Below are 25,684 nucleotides of genomic sequence, written 5' to 3'. Positions count from 1 at the left end.
CTGAGATATCCGTCCCGTTCACTTGGCTCGGTCTCTCATAATTATTTCTTCTCCAGCCCCAGATATTCTAGGAAGAATGGGCAGAGGACTGGGGGGAGCCACCCTGGATGACTCACATCCCCCAAGGTTCTGCCAACACATGGCATCTACTTCATCCCTCTCGGGGCAGCTGCGAGCCAGAGGGAGCCCTTTGTACCATAACTCAGATAGAGACACGTTAGCACTAGCACGCAGCTGGCTCCCAGTAGGTGGTCTGCAGAGGCAGGCCCTCTTCCCCAGGGAGACAGCCTGAACCAGGCGCCCCCTTGAGGTTGCTCAGTGCTCACCACTGACTAGAGACCAGATTTCTGACCATGACCATAGCCGCCCTAGAAACAGGCCAGGCTCAGTGAAAGCGGGCTTCCTGCCCTCCAGGCAGTCCCCACCACCAGAGAGGGAATCTCAGGCTCCTTCCTATCGGTGTCTATCAGAGATTTCAAAAAGAAAAAAACCACCTGAACCAGCGCCACTGAAGCTGTCAGTCACTGCTACTCACTCGCAGGCCATGTGTAATTTGATGCCGTGGTATTTCTGCAAATTACATATTTTTCTCCCCCATCAAAGCTGCATTTTTGACTGCTGTAATATTTACCTAACCGTGCAAGTAATTTTCAGGCCTCACTTAGTGGACCAGTGGGGTGTAGAGGAAAGCAGGGATGGAGTGCACCTCAGACGGCAGGCCCAAAAGGAGCTAAAATATGGTGAGAAGGGGTCTTAACAACCCAGCTGAGCTCAGAGAGACCTTTCCTCTGCCTCACCTCATAGAGTTAGGGACAGAGGATGGACTTTCAGTGGCTCTCCACCAAGCATCGTCTAACTGTTGCTTACATGCTTCTGATGATGGGGAGCTCACTACCCACTATAGCTAGCTACCCAGTCCATCTCTGAGTATCTCTGACAGTTAAAAAGTGCTATCTTGACACTGATGGACGCTGTCACCCTATAACCTCAATCTGTTTCATGGGTGACGTAGAGTTAAAGTGACCAACTCATCCCTACTTGCCCAGGACTTTCCCAGTTTTAGCACTGTATGTCCCACATCCAAGGCCTCCACTTAGGAAGACCAACTTGTGATTTGCTTGTGACTATCCAGGTGCAAAAACCAAAAGTCCTGCATCCTGGCAAGTCCCTCAATCCCAAGCAAACCTAGACAGTCGGCCACCTTACATAGAAAAGCTTCTGTCCACTTTCCTCCTCCACCAGACCCCCTTCCCGAGGCTCAAAGGCAGTCACGGTGACTCCAGGCACTGTGGGAGGTGGGAAATGACCAACCAGGGGCAATAATGGCTGGCCCGGTCTCTAGAAGGAGCAGGATGGTGGAGGGACCGGGCAGTCTTTGGCTCAAACCCACCTGTGCCACTTCTCAGCTAGGTGGCCCCAACCTCTCTGACCTACACAGAGATTGCTGTATCCTTGCTCACAGATGTGGAGAGGTGTCAAGGAGATCTGGTCTGGGAAACTCCAAGACCACGGTGGCTCCCGGCCGGCTCTCACCGCGGAGAGTCGCTGCAATGGAGGAGGGCTTCTTGAGAGGCTGGAGGGGCAAGGCTGGGAGGGGAGGTGGCCGATGAATGTACTCAAAGGCTCCCAGTAAGAGATGGGGCAACATGACTGGTGTTACAACTGGGTTCCAAGCCTGGCTCTGATGCTTCCTGGTTGTGTGACCTTGGACCAGTCGATTTACCTCTCATGGCCTCAGTTTCCTCATCTGTAAGGTGGGAATAGTAAGAGCCCCACTTCATAAGGTAGTTGGGAGGATCTGGTGAGAAAACACATATAAGGTACTTAGTACAATGTCTGGCACCGGGGAAGCTCTCAGGACATACTTTTATCATCACTGTGGTCATTACTGCTATCGCGTCACTGTTACATTGGTGCTGCTGACTCATTGCCTATATGACCATGACAGCCCCTTCTTGCATTTTCTGGCTTTGAAATGAGTGATTTGGAAGGAACTGGATCTCTGATGGACTAAGCATGTCCCCTGTTTCTTGCCGGGGGCCTGGCTGCCCAGGGGTGGTGGGGGAAGGGGGCTTCCCAAGCCTTTCACAGCCTTGCTCACTGGACAAAAGAGGCATTTTAATTCAAAGTTGCCCAAGGTCTGAAAATCCTTTAGAATCTTCCCCATTTGGCCTTTAGACACGCATTAAAACTCCTCCTATGGCAGAGATATGCGGGAGGAAATAGATCAGGGGCCAAGCCTCTATCTACTTCATGCCTCAGTGGGAACCGCTGTCTCCCTCCATGACTGAGGAGCCTCTGGCCAGGTCTTCCCGCCCCCATAGGCCCTACAATCCCTTCTCCACCAGCAGCCAGAGGGATCTTTTAAACAGGTAAATCAAGTCAGAGAATTCCCCTGCTTAAGACCCAACAACGCCTTCCCTTTGCAGCAATTCAACCTCCTTGCACCAGCTTTTAAGACCTTGTGTGATCTGGCTCGAGGTAGCTCTCTGGATTGAGGGCCCACAGCTCTCCACCTTGCTCACTCCACTTCTGCCACATCAGCTGCCTTTCTCTTCTCTCACATAACAAGCTCCATATACCACCTCAGGGCCTTTGCAGGTGCTCTCACCTCTTCCTCCTGGAAAACGCCTTTCCAAGGCTGGTGCTTTATCATTTGGGGTTTTTTTTTTTTTAATTTTTGTTGGAGTATAGTTGGTGTACACTGTTGCATTAGTTTCAAGTGTACAGCAAAGTGAATCAGTTATACATATATTCGCTCTTTTTAATATTCTTTTCCCATATAGGCCATTACAGAGTACTGAATAGAGTTCCCTGTGCTGTGAAGTAGGTCCTTATTAGTTATCTATTATATATATAGTAGTGTGTGTATGTCAATCCCAATCTTCCAATTTATCCCTCCCCCACCTTACCCCCTGGTAGCCATAAGTTTGTTTTCTACATCTGTGGCTCTATTTCTGTCTTGTAAATAAGTTCATTTGTATCATTTTTTTAGGTTCCACGTGTAAGTGATATCATATGGTATTTGTCTTTCTCTGTCTGACTTACTTCACTCAGTGTGACAATCTCTAGGTCCGTCCTCATATGGGTTTTAGAGAAGCCTCCTCTGGCCTTTTACTGAATCCCCAGGTCCCTCTCCAGCCCCTCACTTTCTGGTCCGTTTGCTTCACAGCAATGATCACTTGAAATCATCTTTCTCTTTTGATTTTCTATTTATTTGTGCACAATTGATCTCTCTTAGTACAACGCGCGCTCCCTGAGAGCAGGGGCCACGTGTCTTATGAAGGTGCTTAACACAGAGTAGTAACTATTGGCAACATCGTCATTTCATCCTTGCCACAACCCTGGGAAGGAGGCAGCAGTATCCCCACTTTACAGATGAGAAGACCGAGGCTCAGAGAAGTTAATGAACAGTCTCAGTCTCTCAGTTAGTCAGTGGTCCAGCTGGGATTTGGACCCAAAATTGTTGGACTCCAAAGCCCGCTGTTTTCTTTTTTTAATCACCCTGCTCTCTGGGGACAAGAAAACAAAATACAACAGATCTATAATGAAAAGCAAATGGGACTTTTTTTCGTTGTAATAACACCAAGTGTTCGTTCAAAGCCAGGTAAAGATTTTTTTTTAATGTACTGGGTGATTTTTATTGAACAGTTTCCTTGTAATAGGAACCAGCACCAGACTTTTCAATTTTCTCTCCCCCAGAGGAAATAAACCAGCCACCCCTCCGGCGCTGAGCCAGTGTAGAGTGAAAACATCTACACACCTCTCATTGGGACTCATGACTCCAGCTGCCCATGGCATCCCTCCTGGCTCTGTTAGGACATCAGGGCTTAGTGCTAATTCCTAGGCATGGTTGAAATGGGCCCAGCCTGGGAGTTTGAATCTAGTTCCGTCATTAGTCTGTTGCTGTGTGTCTTGGAGCAAGTTGCTCAACCTCTCTGTTAAAGACACCTACCAGGTCCACCTCAAAGATGATTCAGGGGCTCAAGTGGCCCAACTAGAAAAAAAAAAGTTGTAAGCATAAGGCCTTGCCTTTGTGTATTTTGTCACCACATTATTACACTAGGATTGGTGAAAAATGGTATTGAACAAACGATGCCAGCCCTGCCTTTCTGTAGGTTTTAGCCTAGGACTCCCACCTGGGTGTGTACCACAAAGCTCCATGAAAGCTGTAACCATGCTTTCCTGCTCACCACTGTAGCCCCTGTGCTCAGCACAAAACTTGCCTTTTAGCTCAGGCTCAATAAATAAACGTGTACAGGTGTGGTGTGGGTGAGGGCAAAAGAGGAGCAGCTGAGCTCTCCCTGGAGACGCTAGGAAAAGCTTTTGAGCTGAGTCATCAAGGATGAGCCGGAGGGGGCTTCCCTTCCCTGGTGGCGCAGTGGTTGGGAGTCCGCCTGCCGATGCGGGGGACGTGGGTTCGTGCCCCGGTCCGGGAGGATTCCACGTGCCGCCAAGCGGCTGGGCCCGTGGGCCATGGCCACTGAGCCTGCGGGTCCGGGGCCTGTACTCCGCAGTGGGAGAGGCCGCAGCAGTGGGAGGGCCGCATACCAAAAAAAAAAAAAAAAAAGAATGAACCAGAATCAGACAGGCAGACAGGGAGAAGAGGGGCTTACAATCTAGACCAGGGGTTGGCTACCTATAGCTCATAGGCCATGTCCAGCCCACATCTTTTTTTTTTTTACAGAGTTTTATTGGAACACAACTGTGTCCTTTCCTTCGTTTATAGATTGTCTATGGCTGCTTTCACACTATAACATCAGGGCTGGGTAGTTGCAACACAGGCTGTATAGCCTGCAAATCCTAAAATATTTACTCTCAGAGAAAGTTCGCTGGGTCTTGATCAAGACAAAGGAATCAGTCCCAGAGACTCTTGCTTGCTTGGAAATAGGATCGGCTACCTAACTTGTGTGGCCCGGGGCAAAATGAAAACATGGGGTCCTTCCTTCGAAAATGATTACAAATTTCAAGATGGCAACAGCAAAGCATTAAACGAAGAGTGAGACCTTCTCAGCACAGGGCCCCATATGACTGCATGGATGGCAGGCTGCAGAGCCAGCCCTGGGGTCAGTTAGAGGCCCCTCTCATGCTTTTTCTTGGAGAACTGCCCTGGGAGCAGAGTTATAGGGAGAAATCACAACCCAGGGCTCTATGTTGGGGCTCAGAGTCTCCAAGTCCCAAGCTTCCCAGGAGGACCCGTCTCAGGCGGGACCTACTCCACAGGGCAAGGGTGTGGAGGACCAGCCTTCCTGTCTCAGCTCCCCTGCACCCCCATTTCATGGAGCCTGGTGGTGATGAAGAAGCAGAGATGGGCTCAGCTCTCTCTCCCCCATCAGCTGCATCTTGGTTGTCAGACATGAGGCAGCTGTGGGAAGAAACATGACAGTTGAATGGGAGCCTCTCTGATGCCGCTGTTTCCCACACACTCATCTGAACTGTCTGGTGGGGGAGCAGTGGTGGGGTGAAGGGTGGGACCTTGCTGTATGCAGCTATGGGTCAACCAGACAAGGAACAGGGTTTAATGGAAATTTGCCGAGCTAGGTAGCCACTCAAGTTTGGCTCCCTGGATTCCTGGTCCACTGGACACCTTCTCCCACCCCCTAGACCCAGTCTTACCTTCTCCATCCTTTGTGCCTGAAAGCTGACCTGTACCAGTAGCATCAATGGGTTTTCTTGCCGGCTGACTCCCAGTCGTATTTGGCTAATGGAAGGCACCTGCAAGAGATGGGGGTAGACAGGTGAAATTGAGAGGACAGTGTATTTATTCTCCAGCTCTTCCCTCCTGGTTCCCCGTGTCCCTCTACCGAAGTTCCTGTTGGATGGCGTTTTCCTTCATCTGCCACTCTCTCAGGTGCAGGTAAAACTCGCACCCCTTTGCCCCTTTCCCTTTGCTCCTTAAAAAACTAGCAGCTCCCACTGGTCCCTGCCCCAGGTGCCACCACACATGCCTTGCTGGGATCCCTCAGCTCTGTTCACACCTTTGTAAATAAACCTGGTGTTGACCCCTCCTCATTTACCCTCTTTGCATGGACTATCTGTTTCCTGCTGGATCCCACCTGATCCGACCTCTTCCCCTGCACACCCAAATGTTGCTCCAATCAAATAGAGGCTCCCACAATGCAATGGGGCTGGCACTGGCATTTCCTGTGTGTGCAGGTGGGGGCTGAGATGGAACTCCTCCTTGACAAGAGGAGAAGCATGCAGCTGTGGTTATTGCTGCATACAAATCACACCGAAATGCAGCATCTTAAAACACCAGCTATTTCATTACATCACGTGATTGTGTGGGTCTGGAATTCAAACAGAGCCAGGCTGGGTGATTCTGATGCTTTGAATGGCATCACCAGGGGTCACTGGGTCATGTTCAGTGTGGCGGCTGGTCTGGTCTGCAGGGGTCAAGGCAGCTTCACTCACGTGCAGGCAAGGCTGGGCTTTTGGGTCCCTCTCATTCTCCACGTGGTCTGTCCAGCACCATGGACAGAGACAGGGAGTGGATGTCTCCAGCCTCCTAAGGCTTGGGCATGGAAACTGGTGTGCTTTGGCACTTTTGTGTATCCCGATGGCCAAAGTCGTCACAGAACATGCCCCGTTCAGAAGGAGAGAGCATAAACCCCTGTCTCTCAGCGCGGGAGTGTCAAAGAATGTGGAGCCATCCTTAACCCTCTACACAACAATTATCCTTCCAACAACTGTCATCACCTTCTTCATTTGCTTAATGTTGGGCCCACAAGACCGTTGTCTGAGGCCACGTTCACCCTGAAGATTGTATTAATTTGATATACACTGAGGGTTTTATTTTTAATTAAATGACTTCGGACCCACATAGCTTATCCATCTCAACACCGGTCCCGTCACTTCTCACTACCGGCCAGAGGCTCACACTCAGGCTTCTGCCTGGTTTCTGGGGCCTGTAACCCTGTGGTCCTAGATCAGCAAGCACAGGGAACAAGTTTAGCCTGATGAGCTCATGCACTGGGACACAGATACACACAGATAACCCAGGCTTTTATATAACACAGCTCTCCCAGCCTTATTTCTAGGAGCGAATGCTGATTCAACAAATACTGAGACCTTATCTGTTAAGATTCCCAAGATGAAGCCAGCATGGTGTCAGAAAAGAGCCCTGCACTGGGAGAACAGGAGCCTGTGTTCTTGTCACGGCACTGCCTATGTGACCTTGAGTAGATCACCAGCCTCCCTGGGTTGCTGCTTCTGCATCATTCAGGACAAGGAAAGAGCCTGGTTTGGAGTCACCCTTAGTTTGAAGCCCAGCTCTGCCACTTGTCTTGGACAGGTCACTTCAACACTCTGGCCTCAGTTGCCTCCTCTGAAAACCGGGGTCGCAATGAGCATGCTACCAAGCTCCTGTGAGGATAAAACACGGTGACGTGCAGATCCCTTGTTTCCTAGCAGGCACTCCTGACTTCCTGTGCCTCCTTGGAGGCTTCAGAGCCCAAGACCCCAGTCTGAGCTGGGATCACTCACCTCCATGTCTAGCACAGGCAGGTGCTAGACACGTAGTAGGTGCTCAGAAAACACTTGTTGAAATGAACTGGCTGTTTGGCAAACAAAGCAGTAGCAAGAGAAATAAAAACATTCATCCATTAAAACACCATGGATAAAAATGTTGTTAGCAGCTATATACATAGTAGAGCCCAACCAGAAACTATCCAGGTGTCTATTTAACAAGAGAACAGCTGAACAAACTGGTCTCATCTTCCAATAGAATACTCAGCGATAAAAAGGAGCGAGCTACGGGCACACACAACAGCAAGGGTGGATCCCAAAAACGTTATGCTGGGAGAGAGGAGCCTTCACTACAAACTACCAACTGTATGATTCCACTTATATGAAATTCTAAAACAGGCCAAAAATGGCGTGAGAAAAATCAGAATAATAGTTGCCTTTGGGGGCAAGGATTGACTGGGCAGGGCAGAGGATCTTTCTGGAGCGATGGTGATGTCCTATATCATGAGAGAGGTTTGGGTTGCACAGGTAGATGCATTTGCCAAAGCTCATTGGGTAGTGCACTTACGATCTGTGCATTTCATTTTATGTAAATTTTACCAAAAGAGAATTAAAAATAAGTGTAACTCTGATTAATGATATGCGTGCTGAAGCATGTAGGAGTAAAGTGTACTGGTGTCTGCAACTTACTTTGAAATGCACCAAATAAATACAAGTGGATGGATGGATGGATAGAGGGAGAGAGCTATATGGTAAAGCAAACATGGTCAAGCTCATTGCAGAAGGTGGGTAGTAGGAATATGGATGTTTGCGTTAACATTCTTTGCACTTTTCTCTATGTTTGAAAGTGTTCATAGTTAAATGCTGGGGGAATAAAATACGATGCTGTTAAGACCAAGCTGGGGTAGTGGGGGGCGACAAGTGCAAGGTCACACAGTCTTTGACAAACATTGAGGCTGGTTTTCAGCAAAGTAGAAGTCAGTTGTGAAGACACAGTAGAAAAAGGATTGTATTCCCCGAGCTGAATCTGGACTGTGGGCACGTAGGCAAACGCAATCACTCTGTGACTCTGTGTCCCCATCTGTAAAATGCCCACAGGGGTGTTGCTGGGACTAAATGAGAAGCCAGAAGCATTGAACAAACATGACTTTGTAAGGAGCTGGCAGGAAGCAATTTGATCCTTTCCAAGCAGGCTGGCCCCACCTCCTCACTGGGATTTCAGCTTGAATATGAAATTTAAGCTCCAGAAACGGGCTTCCCCTGGCCGCCTAATCTGCTGTGGTCCCCACTTCCTCCATCCATCACTCTGTTTTCATTGTCTGTAGGACACTTGTCCTGATCTGATGTGTTTCTTCCATATTCCTTAATTTGGCTTATTATCTGTCTCCTCCCACTAGAATGAGGTCTCCAGGAGAAGAGGGTCTTTGGCCTGTTCATGACTTTATCCCCTGCACCTAAAACAGTCTCTGGCCCATAGTAGAGACACAGTGAATTCTTGTTGAAGGAAGAAATAAATGAGCAGGGATAAGCTTAGTGTCACCCCTCAGATCGCAGAATTATGCTACTCGGAGTTTGCCTGTTGCTAACACCACCTGCACGAAATAGCAGGAAGTGAATTTAGAGATAGCCATCTCCGCCCCATTTAACAGATAAGAAAACTGAGGCTCAGAGAGAGAATGCAAGTTTCCCAGCATCCACTGCCACGCAGTGGCTGAGCCAAGAGGGGGCCCAGGCTCTTACTCTTTCTCTCCAGCAGGCTGCTGGGGCTGCCCAGGGCAGCTGCAGACGGACAGACAGTCAGGCTCCACTGGGCCGGCTGCCCGCATGCCATGTGCTGATTACAGGGGGCAGGACGTGCCAGCCTAGCAGTGTTCGCTGGCGTGCCCCGCCCCCTGGGTAGCAGGTGGGCAGCCTGGCGCAGGCGGCTGATGGGTCATGTCCACTGGTCTGCTAGCGCCCAATCATGCTGACAGAAGGCTGGTCATCTGCAGCGCCTGCCGAGTGTGGAGGGCCTGCAGATTGGCACAGCGAGGTCCCTCCACACTATGGGCAGCCCCTCCTGACTGTGTCAGTCAGCCAGACTGGCAGAAGCTGGGCATCTGTCCCCACGATGAGCCCTTGCTGGATGCAACCTGTCCACACAGGTGTGCTCGCTGACAGGCAGGCCAGGGGGTGGCATGGGGACCGAGCGCTGAGCATGGCACTGCGGGACGCCGTTTGGGGTGTCACAGGTAGGGGATCGCACACAGGCACACAGATGCTGGGATCAGACAAGACTCAGCCACGCCCCCACCCACACCCACACCTGCCCAGCCAGCTTGGGGGATCAAAAATCAAGTCACAGCCCTGAAAAGGGGGCTGGAAAAGTGATCTCTTCTCTCTGTTCCAAAGGCCTCTTCCCAAGCCAGACCTGCCTGCCCCTAGCTGTGATGTCCACACTGCAGATAAAGGGATCTTTTTGACCCTGGTGAGAGCTGTCACTCCCCTGCTTGAAGCCTTCAGTGGCTCCCCATCTCCCTCTGACAAAATAATATCAATAATAATATCTACTACGTCATATCTACCGTGCTAAGCATTTTAGAACTAATAAAATAGCACACAATTATAGAGCCTTTACTGTATTCCAGGCTCCTTTCTAAGCAATTTATGTGGAAGAACAAAAATCATCCTGCAGCCTATCACCTATGAGGTGGTAGTACTGTTATCCCCATTTTATAGATGAGAAAACTGAGGCAGGGGGAAGTGCAGTGACTTGCCCAAGATCTTGAATTAGATTTGAACCTAACATTCTGACTATCACTACCAAACCCAGACCCTTCACATGGGGTCCAGCTCCCATGGCCACACTCCGCATCCCAGCATCCCACAGAGCATCCCACAAAATCCATCTTGAAACTCCCCATCACTTTTCACCCATGCATGGCCTTTTCTCTTACTTTTGTCTGGCATCCTCTGTGTCTGGAGTGCCCTCCTGCGTCCTCTTGTCTGCCCTGCAAACTCCTCTCCCTCCTCCAAGGCACAGCTCAGTGTACCCTCTTCTGTGGGTTCTGCCTGAGCTCTCCCTGGCAGAGCTCTCTATTTGTCTGCCCTGTGCCACTTCCGTTCCACGCCGAGGAGACCTTGGCAGGCAAGCATGTGCTGCTGATGTTTCTTTCTGTGATTCCCCTACCCTGCCCTTTCTAGGAGTTCCTTGATGGCCAGGACCTTGTCTGATACACCCTCTGTCCACAGGCCTGGCCGCCAGGAGGTGCTGAACCAATGAACAAACAAGTGAATGAATGAATGAATGAATGAGAAGTGTAGTCACTTGGGTTCGAGGAATGAAGGCTGAGGGCAGGTATGTCAGGGAGACATAAGGTGGTTGAAAAAGTTCCTCCTTCCTCCTCCATCCCTGCCCCACTTCTTCCAGAACGTGGCAGGGGAGAGCTTTGGCCATACTGGGAAGAGCCCTGTCTTTGGGGTGACTACATGACCATGGGGCCCATCTCTAATGCTGGGAATCATTACCCGGAGGCATGGAACAGACAGCAGGGATGGGGGTGCCCTGACCCAAAGGCAGAGGACGGACAAGAACATCCCCGGTGCTGCATCTGTACAGCACTTGATGGTGAACCTTGGTTTCTGGGGTCCCAAGCATCAGTGGGATGTGGTGCAAAGACGAGGTGCTTTGGAGCCAAGGTCCTGGCTCCCAGCCCTGTCACCTCCTTCCTGTGTGGCCCTGGGCCTGTCTCTCCCCTCACGGAAGGCCTTGGTTTGGCCTTCTATAACGTGCAGGTTCTAGATGGGACAGTCAAGGGTCCCTCCCGCGCTGAGTGGCCGGGCCTCGCAGGCGCCAAGGGTATGGCACCTGGGAAAGCTGTGCAGAGGCCTTGGTTGGGGGGGAGTCCACGGGAGTCAGGGCCGTGTCTCCCCATTTTGATCCCCAACCCCTGCATTCAACTGACTCCATGCAGCTTGTTAAAAATCCCCAATCCGGACTCCACCCAAGACTCACTGCATTTGAACCTCTGGGATGGGCTTCCAGAGAAATTGACATTTTCAAACCCTACTCCCACCTGGCTAGGTGATTCTGCTGTGCACAGAAGTCTGAGTGTCTAGCATCTATCCAGGTCCTTCCAGTCTCCCCTGCTTCTTGCCTGCCAGCCCCTGCAGTGTGGGTTTTGGGGGGTACACAGGAGATGGCGAGGGAGGTCTCAGAGCATCCTGTGTCTGGTGGAGTCTGGGGGCTCAGGTGGTTGGGTCCTGACTGTGGTTTTGCATTTGACTGGTGGGAGCCTGCCCCGGGGGTGGACAGTGGCAAGAGGACAGCATTGGCGTGATGGTGTCTCCCAGCCTGGCATTTCTCAGACACATGCCCCCCCCACACCCACCCCAGCTGATGTCTCCTATCCCCCGGCCCAGAGCAGGGAACAGGGTGTGTAAACTGGGCTTACTCCGTGGGTACAGGCATCATTCACACACACACACGTGCACACACACCATGAATCCACAACTGACACACAACCTTGATTGTGCACACACACACACCCTTTCTTGTACACACACAAACCCTCATGTTCTTCCCTAAACATCTAGAACTACACTAAATGTTCTCACCATTGCTTTGCTTTACACACACACACACATGCATCCTTATATGTAGCCTAGAGGCACGTAGATTTGTCCGCTCACCCCTGCTGACAGATGTCCATCCCCAAACCCCCTGGACACAGGCTTTCTTATTTGCACTCATGCTTAGCCACATGAGCTGGGCGCCAGCAGCCCCTGGGACCCCCTTGTGTTCACTCCCGTTGCACACGCACCTCCTCATACTTGCATAGGCTCTGCCCATGTGTGTGCCCACAAAGCCAGCCGCCGCGTCTCTGCCTGCCATTCTTAGCAGCCCCCGGGCCCCCGGGCCGCCCCACACCTCATCCCTGAGCTGCTGTCTGCCTTTGCACGGTAACCAGATGAGACAAGCAATTTATGACACCAGCTGTCTCTGTTAAAAACCGGATCTCACACACACACACGAGGGGAAGCCAATTACCCAGAGCCCAGCCCTGCCAGGAGCCAGGACTCACAGGGAGATGGAGTGGGGGTGGAATGTGGCCACCCAGAGTGGTGAGTGGCACCTGACTTGAGGATTCCCAGCCCTCCCTGCTATCCCTGGGAATCCGGCGTCCTCCTTCCCCAGGGTCCAGGGGAGCCTGCCCTCTCTCTCTGTGGCTGCTCCCCTGGCCCAGCTCCCGGGCCCAGGAGATGCAGAAGCAGACTCAGGGTGGAGAACAGGCGGGCAGGGAGTCTAGAGGAAGAGTGGTCCAGGGTCACCATGGCAACAAGGAAGGCAGGAACCCCGTGCCCCTCCTGCTGCTCAGTAAGCCAGGGGGAGGCTGCATCGCTGTCCCCTCTTCCTCTCCATTTTTATTCTCCTTGCTCCTCTCTGAGCAGGTGTCCTGCACCCTGCCGTGGTTTCCCTCTGCCTAGAATACCTGCTCCCTTCCTGGCCTCAACCCAATACTTCATCCACTCTACTGCCTGGGCCACTTCCACTCTGGACCTCGGAATCAGACCCAGGTTCAAAATCTTCACTCCTCCACTGACAGACTGGGCAGCCTGAGTGAGTGGCAGCCCTTCAGCGGCTTCAGTTTTTGCATCTATAGAAGGCATGTTCATTTCTGTACAAATATTGACGGAGAGCCCCCTCTGTAGCCGGCTGTCCTGGGAGTGGTGGATACAACATTGAACACAGCAAAGTCGCAGCCCTCCTGGGCTTCAGGTTCTGCTGGAGGAGTTGGAAGACACCCATCTCAGACATTTAAGTGAGATGATTATGTTTCTTCACCGTCTCACCTGCTATGTCCATGGCTGCCCTCCTGGAATCGAACACACCTCATGAAAGGAACTCAATCAATAAGCGAACGCGTGAATGCACAAATGGCTCGAGCCCTGTGCTGAGGCTGACTCCAGCTAAGCCTTTCTCTAGCACTAGTTGGTCTCTGCACTGGGCCTCGGAGGGAGTTTCTCAGCGTAATTTCTGAGTGGTTGGATGGAGACACACCTAAGTAGACTTTAGAACATTCCTTCCTTCGCTGACTTGTTGATTCACTACACAAACGTACATTATAAGGACAGACTGTGTGCCAATCCCATGCTAGGCACTTGGGGTTGAGTGAGGTGGGGAAGAGACTTCTAGGTGACGATTGCATGGCAGAAGTTTTTAGATATGCTTATCACATTTCACAGGAAGCTTTCACATATATTTGGGTTTTTAAAAAGTGTTGCTAACCACTCTGGGGCATAGGTCCGATGAACACTTTGCAGATGAGGAAACCGAGACTCCAAGACTATCAGTGACTTGCTTGAGAACACAGAGCCAGGAAGTGACAGCCCCAAGGAGGAACTGAGCCTCTTCACACTTGGTCCAGCATTCTAGCCACCATGCATCACTTTCAGTGTCCCTTTCCCTACAGCTACGACTCTATAAGGCAGCCATGGCTCTTGCCTATTTTGCAAAATTAATTAATTAATTAATTTTTGGCTGAGTTGGGTCTTTGTTGCTGGGCGCGGGCTTTCTCTAGTTGTGGCGAGCGGGGGCTACTCTTCGTTGCGGTGCGCAGGCTTCTCATTGCGGTGGCTTCTGTTGTTGTGGAGCGTGGGCTCCAGGTGCACGGGCTCAGTAGTTGCGGCACACGGGCTCAGTAGTTGTGGCACACGGGCTTAGTTGCTCTGCAGCATGTGGGATCTTCCCAGACCAGGGCTCCAACCCGTGTCCCCTGCATTGGCAGGCGGATTCCTAACCACTGTGCCACCAGGGAAGCCCGCTCTTGCCCATTTTAATAGCCTGGGAGCCGCCTGGAACCTGCTGGTGCTGGGATTTGAACCTGGGCTGGCCTGACTCTGGAGCCCAGGCGCCATCACTCCTCCATGTCTAATCAGTTCATTAAAAACCCTCCTTGCAAACTCTCCCTCTCACTGCCCAGCCACAGAAACCTCAGCTGTTCCATTTCCAGGAGATCAAATTCCTTCCCGGCTGGAGAGGAGTTGGGATGTTGTAGGCAGGCAATTTAAACAGCTCCAGCAAAATACTCCAGCAGTTTTCACTCTCTGCCACTATTACACTTTCCAGCCACGGTGGGATTGGCCCACAAGTGGGATATCAAGTTTATTACAGCTATTTCTAACCTGTAACTGGTTTTGTGGAACACAAAGAGAAGGAGGTTGGGGGGTGGGGGAGCTGATTTTTACCCCCTTCTTTTTTTTTCTCTTCCGGGTGAGGGCACCCAGAGACATTGGGAGGAGGCTAGAGTTGGAGACTTATTTGTTTTTCAGATGGAAAACCCTGGTCGGCCCCCGCAGGCTCTCACGCTGCTGGCAGGACTCAGTCCGTTTGCCACGCTTTGGTGGCTCCGCCTGAAAATCAACCCAGCCTGGCTGAAGCCAGATTTGCTGGTCGGGGACAGCCGGCGCCCTGGGACACGGTCGGGCAGGCTCGGGACCCGTGGGCAGCTGTTGAGCCTTGGCTGGGCAAACCGAGCGTGAATAAGTGTGGCCTCTAGGGCCAGCTGTTCTAGAATCAGAACATTTGGGCATTCGGGGTAGAAATGGCCCTCAGAGGTCACCCTGCCCCACGTCTCTTCATTGAGCATTTAGGGCAACTGAGGCCTGGAGAAGGGAGACGTGCAGAGAGATTTAGAACCCAGGTCTCCGTCCAGTGTAGCTGATCAGTCAGGGACTGGATACCGACCAGGGTTCTTGACCTCCCCAGTAAATAGAAATTGACTAGAGGCCAGACAAGAAATTCAGGCAAGGCTTTATTGGGGCCCCTGCTGAAGCAGGGGGTAGCGAGAACAAGTAAGAGGTTCCCTTGCTCGCTCGCCGAGCTGGGGGGCAAGCTGGTTCCTTAGATGGGGTGAGGGTAGGGGTGTGTCCAGATAGGTGGCTTAGGTGTTCTGCCCCAGTCCCTTTGTGGTGTTTTGTGTGCAGGGGGCATGCGCAGTACACTGCTTTTGCTACACACCCAGTTTTTGCTCCCGGCTCTTCAGAAGTGGTAGATAGGTTTTTTTTGGTCTTTTTGTATCTTTTGGTCCAGAATTTACCCCAACTGTGCATGCATTCAGTTATTTTTAGTCCCATATAGTTTCTTTGTATTTGGTTGCTTGAGGAGAAACTTGTCTAGGTACAAGCACTGCAGCAAAGGGCCCCAGGTCCCAGCCTGTCTCAGAACGACCTCTGAGAAAAAATACCTGAGACCCATGCTGGTTCCTTCTGGGGCATCACTGCACGGATGGCCCCTCCACCTTCCCCACTGGGCCTGGTCCTGTTGGGAAGCCCCATGAAACTGGGGCGTGGGCACAGAAGGCTGTTCTGGGGGCAGGTCTGTGTTGTAGGAATGGCTTCTCGTTTTCCTTGTGGTGCCCCAGCGCCTGGAATGTGGTAAGGGTTCAACTCACTCTAACAAATAGTTACTGAGTAAGAACCAGGTGCCCAACTCTGGGGGCAGAGCTTGAACAGGGCAGATAAAGACCCTGCCCTCATAGAGCTTATGTTCTAGAAGTAGCTCACATTCAAGCCCTGTTGATTGACTCACTAAAAATCTGTTGAATGAATGAATGAGTGAATGAACACACAAGCACATCTCCCTCTGGGGAAGGGAAAACCCATACATCTTTGGCTCTCCAACATCACCTTGACTGCCCCCACTAGCTTTGTCATTCTCTGTCTGCCCTGATCTCCTGGTCCCAACCCACTATGGGCACCGCGGGACTGTCTTGGAGCCCCCGAGACTAGCCTGCCACCATGTCCTTGTTCTGAGCCTCCTCGAGCTCCCTCTTTGGGCTGATAGAATAATATAATAATTCAGCAAGTTCCTGGGCCTCTGCTTTCCCCACACACAACCCCCAGCCCTCCAGTTCTCAGTTGCCCACACTGGCTTCTGGCTCCTGCCACCCGCCTCCCTCCCCAGAAACGGACCCCCTTCTTTCATTTACTGATGTTTTGCATCCTCTGGCTTTTCAGCAAGAGATACTCTGCTCTCCAGCCCTGAAGAGTGAGAAGGGACACAGAAAAAGAGGTGGTTCAGAGAAGTGTTAGTATTCATAAAAATAGCTGTCTCCACTGAGCATTGACCACACACTGGGTGATCTTTCCAAGCCTTGTCTCGTTTAATCCTCCCAAGAAGATAGGTTGAGTTGTCCCCATTTTACAGATGAGGAAACTGAGGCTTAGAAAGGTGAAATAGCTTGCTCAAAAGCACAAAGTAGTAACCAAAAATCAAGAATTCGACTGGGGTATGGGAAATCAGTATTGCTTCTTGCTCAAAAGCCTCCCATAGGCAGGGAGAAGCAGCCTGAGACTAGATATCCCCTGAAAAGGGCCCGCCTCCTCCAGGAAGACTCCTGTGATCACCTCCCCCAAAGGAATTCTTGGCTCCTCCATGAGCCTCAGATGACGCTTGGCAAATACCTGTTGCTACAGCCATGATCTCCCAGACTTTGGCCTCTCACTTAACTGTGAGTGGTGTTATCTCCCCCACCAGACTGTGAATAAGCTCGTGATGGGCTGCAACGGTGTCTGAAATTCATTTCTTTCTCTCCGATGGGGACTAGAACTGTGCCTGTGCGTCTTAGGCCTGGCGACATGTTTCTAGAACTAAAGAGAAGGTGTCTTGCAGCATCTTCTCAGGCTTACACCATGCCCTCTGCCCACTGCCTGTGATTACCCCCACCCCCTCCCAGCCTCTGTCTTGAGGGGTTCAAACCTCCAAGACCTGCAGAATAACCTCCTTGCAAATAACCACTTGCCCACTGGCCTGGGGCCTGAGAGCGAATTTGGAGTCTGTTACTTTCCTTTACCTTCCCTGAGGCTGAGGGAGGTCTGAGAGCCAGCTGCAGGGAGCTGGGACCGTGGATGCCTTGACTGGAAGGAGATCAGTGCTTGTCTCCGGCTGCCCGAGGCCAGTTTAACCACAGCAGCCAGACGCCGGGCCCCAGAGAAAAAGATGTAAATAAAACCAAAGTAAAACTAGGTGCGTCCTTGAAACTCCCCTGTCCCTGGGCCTGAAACAGCGATTTACGATTCAGATAATTCTTCGGTGCTTTATCTGGGGTGTGTGGGTATGTGTTGAGTACGTGTGGGGTGTGGGTGTATTTTCCCACTAATAAAAACCTCAGTCCCGGAGAATAAATTTGAGGAGACAGTTTTACTGACAGATTTTTTTTTCCTCCTTTGTATAATAATAAAAAAAAAAAATGGAGTGAAATTTGAAATTGGGACGATAAGGGCTGCCGCATTTTAGGAGGAGATAAAAAAGCAGTACCTGAAGGGAGGCGAGGCTGCAAGTCAAACAGGCAGGATGCCTTCCACTTTTACGACTTTAGGAGAAGATTACTCAAACCTCCGCAGGGCTTCTGGCATCCTGCCTCCTGATGAGGCAGCCGCTGAGTGTAGAGAGAGAGGCCCCGAGAGGCGCTTAGCTCATCCTCAGCCCTTTCAGCCTAGTGGGTGGGATGTGAACCCTGGTCTGGGAGCCAGAGCTCTGCCAAGAGCCCCGTTGTGGGACCTCGGATGAATCACTTTGCCTCGCCAAGCCTCAGTTTCTTCATCTGCAAAATGGGAGATTACTGTCTATTCTGCTGTATACAAAGAGATGTGCTTCAAGCAGATTTCTCACCCTTGGTGTTGTTGACATTTGGGGCCAGAGAATTCTTTGGGGGCCTGTGCATCGTAGGATGGTCATAGCATCCCTGGCCTTTGCCTGGTAGATACGAGGACCACGTCTTGCCCCTGAGTTGTGACAACCAAAACTGGCTCCCGACATTGTCAAATGTCCCCGTGAGGAGGAGGGGGCAAAATTGTCCCCCAGTTCAGGGGCCTGGTTTACAGGTACTTTGCTCTTCTTCCTCAGGCTTCCTCCATTCTCATCATCCCCTGTTTGGGAAACTGGTGAGAGGCAATGTGAGAGGACCAGAGGATGAGATGCCTTGCCTTCTGACGGCACCCACGCACGGTCAGAAAAGCGCAAAGCCCTCAGGGAGGGAACGAGTGAAGCGTGTGAGCGGTGCAGGAGCCTGCTGGAGGTACAGAGGTGTGAGCTCGGCAAGGAGACGCCGTGTAGTGGGAAGTCCCACCACTGATCCCTCTCAGGGTCCTGGAGCTGGTGAATGTGTTGTCATCACTCTAACCCTCACCAGCCGGGGCTCCCCGGGCACCCCGGTACTAGTAGAGGTCTCCTACGCATGGCACATAGCTGGCACTCAATAAATGCTGGCTGTTCCCTAAACCAGCAGCACTACCACCTTGGCCAGACAGATGTGGCCCAAGTCAGCTGGGGTCCAGATGTGCCCAAAGGAGGCCAGCTGCCCCGGGGCCAGTCCTCCCAAGAAGGTGGCAGACCCACCTCCAGGGCCGCCTTTGCTGGGCTGGGGAAGCACCTTTCGGCATCTCGAGCCCTCCCCCAAGCCCCTTGGAGAAACCCCATCCCAGCGTCTCCCCCCTCCCCCAAGCCCCTTGGAGAAACCCCATCCCAGCGTGTCCCCCCTCCCCCAAGCCCCTTGGAGAAACCCCATCCCAGCGTGTCCCCCCTCCCCCAAGCCCCTTGGAGAAACCCCATCCCAGCGTCTCCCCCCTCCCCCAAGCCCCTTGGAGAAACCCCATCCCAGCGTCTCCCCCCTCCCCCAAGCCCCTTGGAGAAACCCCATCCCAGCGTCTCCCCCCTCCCCCAAGCCCCTTGGAGAAACCCCATCCCAGCGTCTCCCCCCTCCCCCAAGCCCCTTGGAGAAACCCCATCCCAGCGTGTCCCCCCTCCCTCAAGCCCCTTGGAGAAACCCCATCCCAGCATCTCCCCCCTCCCCCAAGCCCTTTGGAGAAACCCCACCCCCAGCCCCCTCTCCTGCCTGCAGCACACAGCCACAGGGAGTTACTTCCACTTCCTCAGGAAGCGCAGGCCTCCCTGTTGCAGGCTGTTAGCGAGGCTGCAACTCTATAATAGAGTTGCTGAGACAAGCGGAAAACTGCAGCGGAGTAAACAGATAAATAACTGAAACAGTGACAACACATACCTTGCTGCTTTGTGGAGTAACACTTTCATCAGCGGGAGGCAGCACAGCAGCGGGGATGGGGATGCGGACAGGCGGCAGGTGGGATTAGGGCACACTTCAGTCCGGCTTTTAACCAGCTGTGAACAGCTGGGCACCTGTGCAGCCTTTGTCTTCCAGCGCGGGCTTTATTACCACCTCCTGAGAGCTCCTGCCTTCTCGGGGCCTCCTTCATATTCCTATGTGAAACGGGGACTTCCTGACACCCCTCCTGGCCTGTCCCAAGGGCAGCCAGAGGCAGGCAAGTCCCCCACACTGTCCTCTTCTCTCCATCGCTGGTGTCAGTAGACTCGGTTCTCCCTAGCCACCCCAGGTTCCCCTGTCTCCAGACAAGTCCCTTCAATCTCTTCTAAGGCCAGAGGGAGCTTGTAAATAGAATCTGAAACTCTGCACCTCCTTGGCCTTCGGGGGAGTTGAGTTCCTTTGCCCATCAGGCGCTCCCTGATGTGGCTCCCATTTTACTCCTCGGAGTCTACTCTCTTCACTTCCTCTCTGCCCCAGGCACTCTGAACAGTCTCCTTTCACTGAGCACAGATGCTTCTTTCCCACCCCAGGGCCTTTGCTCCTGCTGTCCCTTCTGCCTAGAAAGCACTCCCTCCATTTACTAGGCTGGTTCCTACTCTTCCTTCAGAAGACAACTTATGCACTGCTTCCTGCAGGAAGCCCTCCATGATTACCCTATCCCCAGGATGGGACCTCCCCCTCCTCTGGGCTCCCTAGCTATTCTGGTCTTCTCCCTTGAAGAATTTATTGGAAACCATTGCAGTTTAGCTTGTTTGAATCCGTATGAGATCTTGGTACAGGTGCCTGCCCTTGGCCCCATTTCTTCTCTCTTTCTATCCAGCCTGCTCCCCCATTCCCTCTCTCCTTGGGTGGGGATGGCTTTGGCACTCTGGCTGACTCTGCAAAACACATTCACACTCTCTGGCCCTGTCTGCGGCTCCCCAAGGTTTGCTTGTCATTTCTGCAAGGCCAACAAGTGAGATGCAGAAGTGGGACCACCTGGTGCATCGGTAAGGGCCAGAAGAAGAGGCAGCCCTACGCCTCCTTAGCTGTAGGACCTCAGGAAGGCACTTGACTTCAGAGCCTCAGCCTGCACATCAGTGATGTGGGGATGACCCGGGAGGATAATAGCGATGGTTGTGACATCTCCCCCGAGAGGCTTCTCCTGGGGCTGCCTGCATCTCCCCAGCATCCCGGGAGCCCACTCACCGCCTGGAGGAAAGGGGTGGCAGGGCTGGCTGAGCACTCACCTGTGAGTCCTCTGTGCTCTGTTGCAGGTGACGGATGGCGGCACCATCAAGCAGAAGATCTTTACTTTCGACGCCATGTTCTCCACCAACTTCTCCCACATGGAGAACTACCGCAAGCGAGAGGACCTGGTGTACCAGTCCACCGTGAGGTGAGGGCTGGGTGGTGTCCGGGGGGCCACTTCTCTAGCCCTTTCATGTTTATCCCACACGCAGTGCTCTTGGAGTGGGGAGGGGGGGTCTCAGGATCACCCTCCATGGGCTTGGAAGGCAGAGCTGGGGCTGTGCTGCAGAAGGGGGACCCATTCCCAAGGGGAATCCTCCCCTGGAGGGAAGAAGCAGGAAGGGGTCAAGTTGCAGCTCTGCCACATGGAGCAGACCCTTTATGTCGGCCTCTCCAGACGGCTCCTCCAACAGTCCCGCAAAGTGGGTTTTCCAAACCCCTTTCCAGGTGAGGACACTGAGGTCCAGAGAGGGTGAGCAATATGCCGAAAGTCACACAGCCAGAAATGCCAGAGGTGGGATGTAAACCAGCTCTACCCGGTTCAGAAGCCTGTGGAATACGTCCTATTGTTCCCCACGGGCTCTAAACCTGGGAAGGAAAACAGACCCTAAACAATCGGACCCTAGGTTCAAAGCAGCAACAGGATGGGGAAGGAAGAGCCCTTGGGGATGGGGATACTTCATATTTCTACCCCTACCCCTTTCCTAGAAGACTTTAAGGTAGCGGATCCCCTTCTAGGCCCTGCTGTGTTCTAGGCATGTGGGCACCCACGGCCCCACTCCCCTCCCACCCACTGCCTAAAAGGCCCCAATCCTATTTTATTGCTCTGACCCTTTACACTTGATGGGTGCTGTTCCCTTTGGCCACCTGGTAAACTCCTCATCAGCCTTCAGAACCCAATCGAGCAGGTCCTCCTGTGGGACACCTTCTTTAGACAGCCCGCCACCCCAGCAGAACCGACCTCCCCCAAAGCCAATGGCTGCAGCTCCTCCAGAACACACGCACACACACACACACACACACACACGTGCACACACACACGCACATGCACACACACACCCACACACGCATGCACACACACACACACCCCACACACACGCATGCACACACCCCCCCACACACACACCCACACACACGTGCGCGCACACACACACACACACACGCACACACACACACACACACACGCGTGCATGCTTTTTCACACGACACAGCCAAATGCTTTGCCTGGTGGCCAGGCAGAAAGTGGCAGTCTGCTCCGAAGCTAGAGGACAACCTGGCTACACCAGGCACGCAGGGAGAGGCTGCAGGAGACAAGCTGGCTCGCGCTGTGCTTCGTGGGTGCCTGCCGCGTCCCCGCTTATGCCTTACCCCTGACCCGCCAGGAGGATAAGGCCCCACTCTCCACACACTGGTTGGTCCTTCTCTCTGTGACCATGAGCACCAGGACAGAATGGGTGCTCCCCCTTCACCTTGCACCCTCAGCTCTCAACACGAGGCCTGACACACAGTACGTACACAATAAAATTTGCAAATTGAGTGGATGACCCTGGGCACCCTCCTTGGCCCTTTGGGTGTCAGTTTCCCTGTGGATAAAAGTAGAAAATGTGACAAGAATATTGCAAAGGGTAAATCCAGCCCTGCGTAGGGAATCTGGCTGGTGGTCCTTCCATGCCCACTTTGGTAAGAACGGAAGGTGGGTGTCTCCCCTGGAGGACCTTTCTGGGTGCTCCTCTCTCTGGGCTTTGTGTTAGGAGCTCAGACCCAGCGTTTGTTGGGGGAATCTGGTGACAATGTGGATGTGAAGGGGCTCCAAAGAGGTGTACAAACGGCCACACAGATACCTTCATCCATCTATTTATGATTTCTCCTACACCCGCTTCCCAAAATGATTTGGGGTGCCTTAAAGCACACCTAAGACCCACCAGTTACCATCAAAATGAACAAAAGGTAAAAACTCATTTTGGAGAAGAAAATAGCTATCCTGGGAGCCACAGCTGATTTTGCACAAGTGGAGGTTTAGATCACCTCCAGCTTCCCAGAAACCCGTCTCCGCCTGCCACACCTCTGCCTGGTTACCAAGGTCTCTGGGAAGCAACAGCTCCCCACATACCATCATTTTCAGTCCCCCACCCGTGGCTGCAGGTATGGTCTCCAGGGTGTTTCCTTGGCTCTGACCCCCACCATCTCATGTAACCAGAGCACAGCCCTGGTACGCAAAGACCTGGTTCAAAGCCCAGCTCAGCTACTTCCTGCTGAGTTACCTTGGACCATAAGGACCTTGACCTCTCTCTGCCTTGGTGTCCTCACCTGTAAAGCAGGCTTAATATGATTGGCTTAAACAGTCGTTGTGGGGTTTGATGAGACTTACGTCTGATGGCTTGAGTTCTAATCCTGGCTCCTCCACCCCCTTGCTTTAGCGTAATCTTGGGTTGGTAACTCTGTGCTTGAGTTTCCCAGTCTCTAAAAGGGAATGACAACAGGACGAAGCTCATTGCAACCTCGTGATTTGAGTTAATAATTTGCGTAAAGTGCAGCCGTAGTTGCTGAGTGGTGCATGCTCTTCTTGCCTAGAAAAGCCCTCCTTTCCTCATCATAAAAAAAAAGCCCTCACCTTTCCCCAAATCTCACAAAACCCTCCCTGTGCACTCTTTCTCTTGATCCTCACTAACAACACCGGGAATGCAGGCAGGTATTATTATTATTATTATTAATTTCTGTAGTCCTGATTTTACAGATGGGGTCAAAGTTCAGCAAGGTCAAGGGACTTGCCCAAGGGTCCCCTGCTATAACAACATCAACTTGGTTGGACCTCAACCCACCTCATCCCACCCCTCCACCACACTGCCTTTCTCATTTTACGGCTGAGGAAACCGAGGCTCAGAGAGGGAAAGAGACTAGTCCAAGGTCACACAGCAGCTCACTTGCGGCCAGTGCTCTCTTCTTCCCCAGCCTTCTCCTGGAACCTTGGTTACAATGGGGGGCGGGTCTCCCAGGCAGAGAGCAGCAGGGCAGGGGGGCCTCAAGGAAGCCACAGAAGAAGGGAAGGAAGGAGCAGGCCCTCTTGGAGAGTCTGATCCTGTCACGGAGAGTTGCAGCCGCAGGAGCAGCTGTGTTGGCTGGCTGAGGCTGCTTCTGAGGCTGCAGGGCTTCGTTAGGGCTGGTGAGGGGTGCGGGACTCCACATTTACATATAAATGAAGATGTTTACAAATTAATGCATCTCGTCTAGAGAGAGTCCCAGCTCCGCAGCTGTCTGGGCCGCTTCCTCTTCAGCTGCGGAAAGTGGGAAGAGAATGAGACTGAGAAGATTACCAAGAGTTGGCAGAGAGCAATTTTCTGGGCAGCCAGGGGAGCCTTAGGGAATCCCAGAGCTTTTCCTCCCACTGGTGGGGTTCCCGGAGGGATGGGAGTCAGGTGGGGTGACAGGGCTTCTGTCCCCAGGTTGGGGGGTGCAGGGGTAGGACCCCAGTTCATGACCTCTTGGGCAGGTCACTGCCCCTCTGCACACCCTAAAGATTCCATCGATCAAATGTCTTTCTAGTTCTGAGCCTCAGAGCCCAGAGCTCCCAGTTTGGAATTGACAATAATTTATTCCTTCAAAGGATATTTAACTGAGCACCTACTAGGAGCCTGGTATGATGCAGGTGCCGGTGATCCAGTGGGGAACAAGAAAGACGAGGCTTTACACTCTCGTGGGGGAGACAGAGACGAAACAAGGGAAGCAAGACGTCAATAAATTTTTCATGACACATTCCACAAAGATGTGGGTCCGATGGTGATCACGTAACGAGGGGCGAGCAGCTTGCAGTGCCAGGAGGACTAAGGTGCTGGGGTGGCAGGCAGAGCCTCCCAGGAAGGTGGCCCTGGGCTGAGACCTGTGGGCTGGGAAGGAGCCATCCATGGCGGGGACAAGGCAGGTGTGGCAGACGTCGGAGCCCAAGTGCCAGGGAGTTGATGTCTGGGAGCAGCCTCGGCCAATGACTGATGGGAGGTGTTAGATGAAACCCCAGTCCCCTCGTCCCTCCAGTGGGGCAACTCAGATGTGTCTTCTCCACTGTCCACGAGTTCCCCAGCGGGACTGAATAACCTCCAGGATGTACCTGTGTTGACTTCCCTCCCGCTCAATCCCCACTCCCTTTCCAGCTGCCTGGGATACCCTCCTAAATAAGCCAGTGGCTCCCAATAGATTCCTTGTCTCAGGTTCTGTTTCTCAGGGGCCCCTAAGTGGGGACATAGGATATTAGTAACAGTCCCACCTGCGGGCATCCTGCACATCTGCCATCCTCTACCCCTGCCCTCTCAGGCCCTGCCTCAGGCCCCGTTCACCTGTTCCATCAGGCCGGGCAGAAGTGGACCAGATGCATGGACCCCCCTCACTGAGAAGAAGATTGTGTGGGCAAAACTCATTAATCCCTGCAGAATGTGGCCATCCCCAAATGGCAGCTGTGACCTCCTTGGAGGTCAGGGTGAATCACAGCGAGCCTTCACCAGCCCCTGCTCCCCCCACCACACCTTGTGCCTTCTGTTTCCCGAAGTCCTCTGCAGTCCATGCCCCATCGCATCAGCCCAGGGTGTCCCTAGGAACACCAAGCAGGCTTCACTGGCCCTCATTTGGCGGTGAGGGAAATCTAGACTCAAGGGTTCAAGAGTGCGCCCCTCCCACGCCTTGCCCACCTCTCTTTGCCGAGGCCCTGCTTATCCTTTCAGGTTCAGCTTAAATGTTGCTTCCTCCAGGAAGCCCGCCCTGACTGCCCAGACTGGGCCAGGCACCCCAGTGCCCTTCCCCTCCCATACTCACTGCCCTGACACCGGGTATTCAAAGTGCCTCCTGCACTTGACCGGAAGCCCCACGAGGATGGGGATTAGGAGTGATGTCTTCACTGCCATCTC

The 25,684-nt window shown here is 52.7% G+C and overlaps 1 protein-coding gene across 2 annotated transcripts in view; it reads left to right on the top strand.

Annotated features, from left to right (window-relative positions):
* The window catches only part of IGSF21 (immunoglobin superfamily member 21), a 245,917-nt gene that overhangs the window by 144,467 nt on the left and 75,766 nt on the right, over positions 1-25,684 (top strand). For both annotated transcript variants that reach the window (XM_060142792.1, XM_060142793.1), the window contains exon 3: positions 20,822-20,943. In XM_060142792.1, coding sequence (XP_059998775.1) covers positions 20,822-20,943 — 122 coding nt within the window. The remainder of the gene's footprint in view (positions 1-20,821; positions 20,944-25,684) is intronic.

The sequence above is a fragment of the Lagenorhynchus albirostris genome, chromosome 2 (assembly GCF_949774975.1).
Source record: "Lagenorhynchus albirostris chromosome 2, mLagAlb1.1, whole genome shotgun sequence".
Lineage (NCBI taxonomy): Eukaryota > Metazoa > Chordata > Mammalia > Artiodactyla > Delphinidae > Lagenorhynchus > Lagenorhynchus albirostris.
The sequence above is the reverse complement of the archived record's forward strand: the minus strand, read 5'-3'. Positions and strand labels throughout refer to the sequence as shown.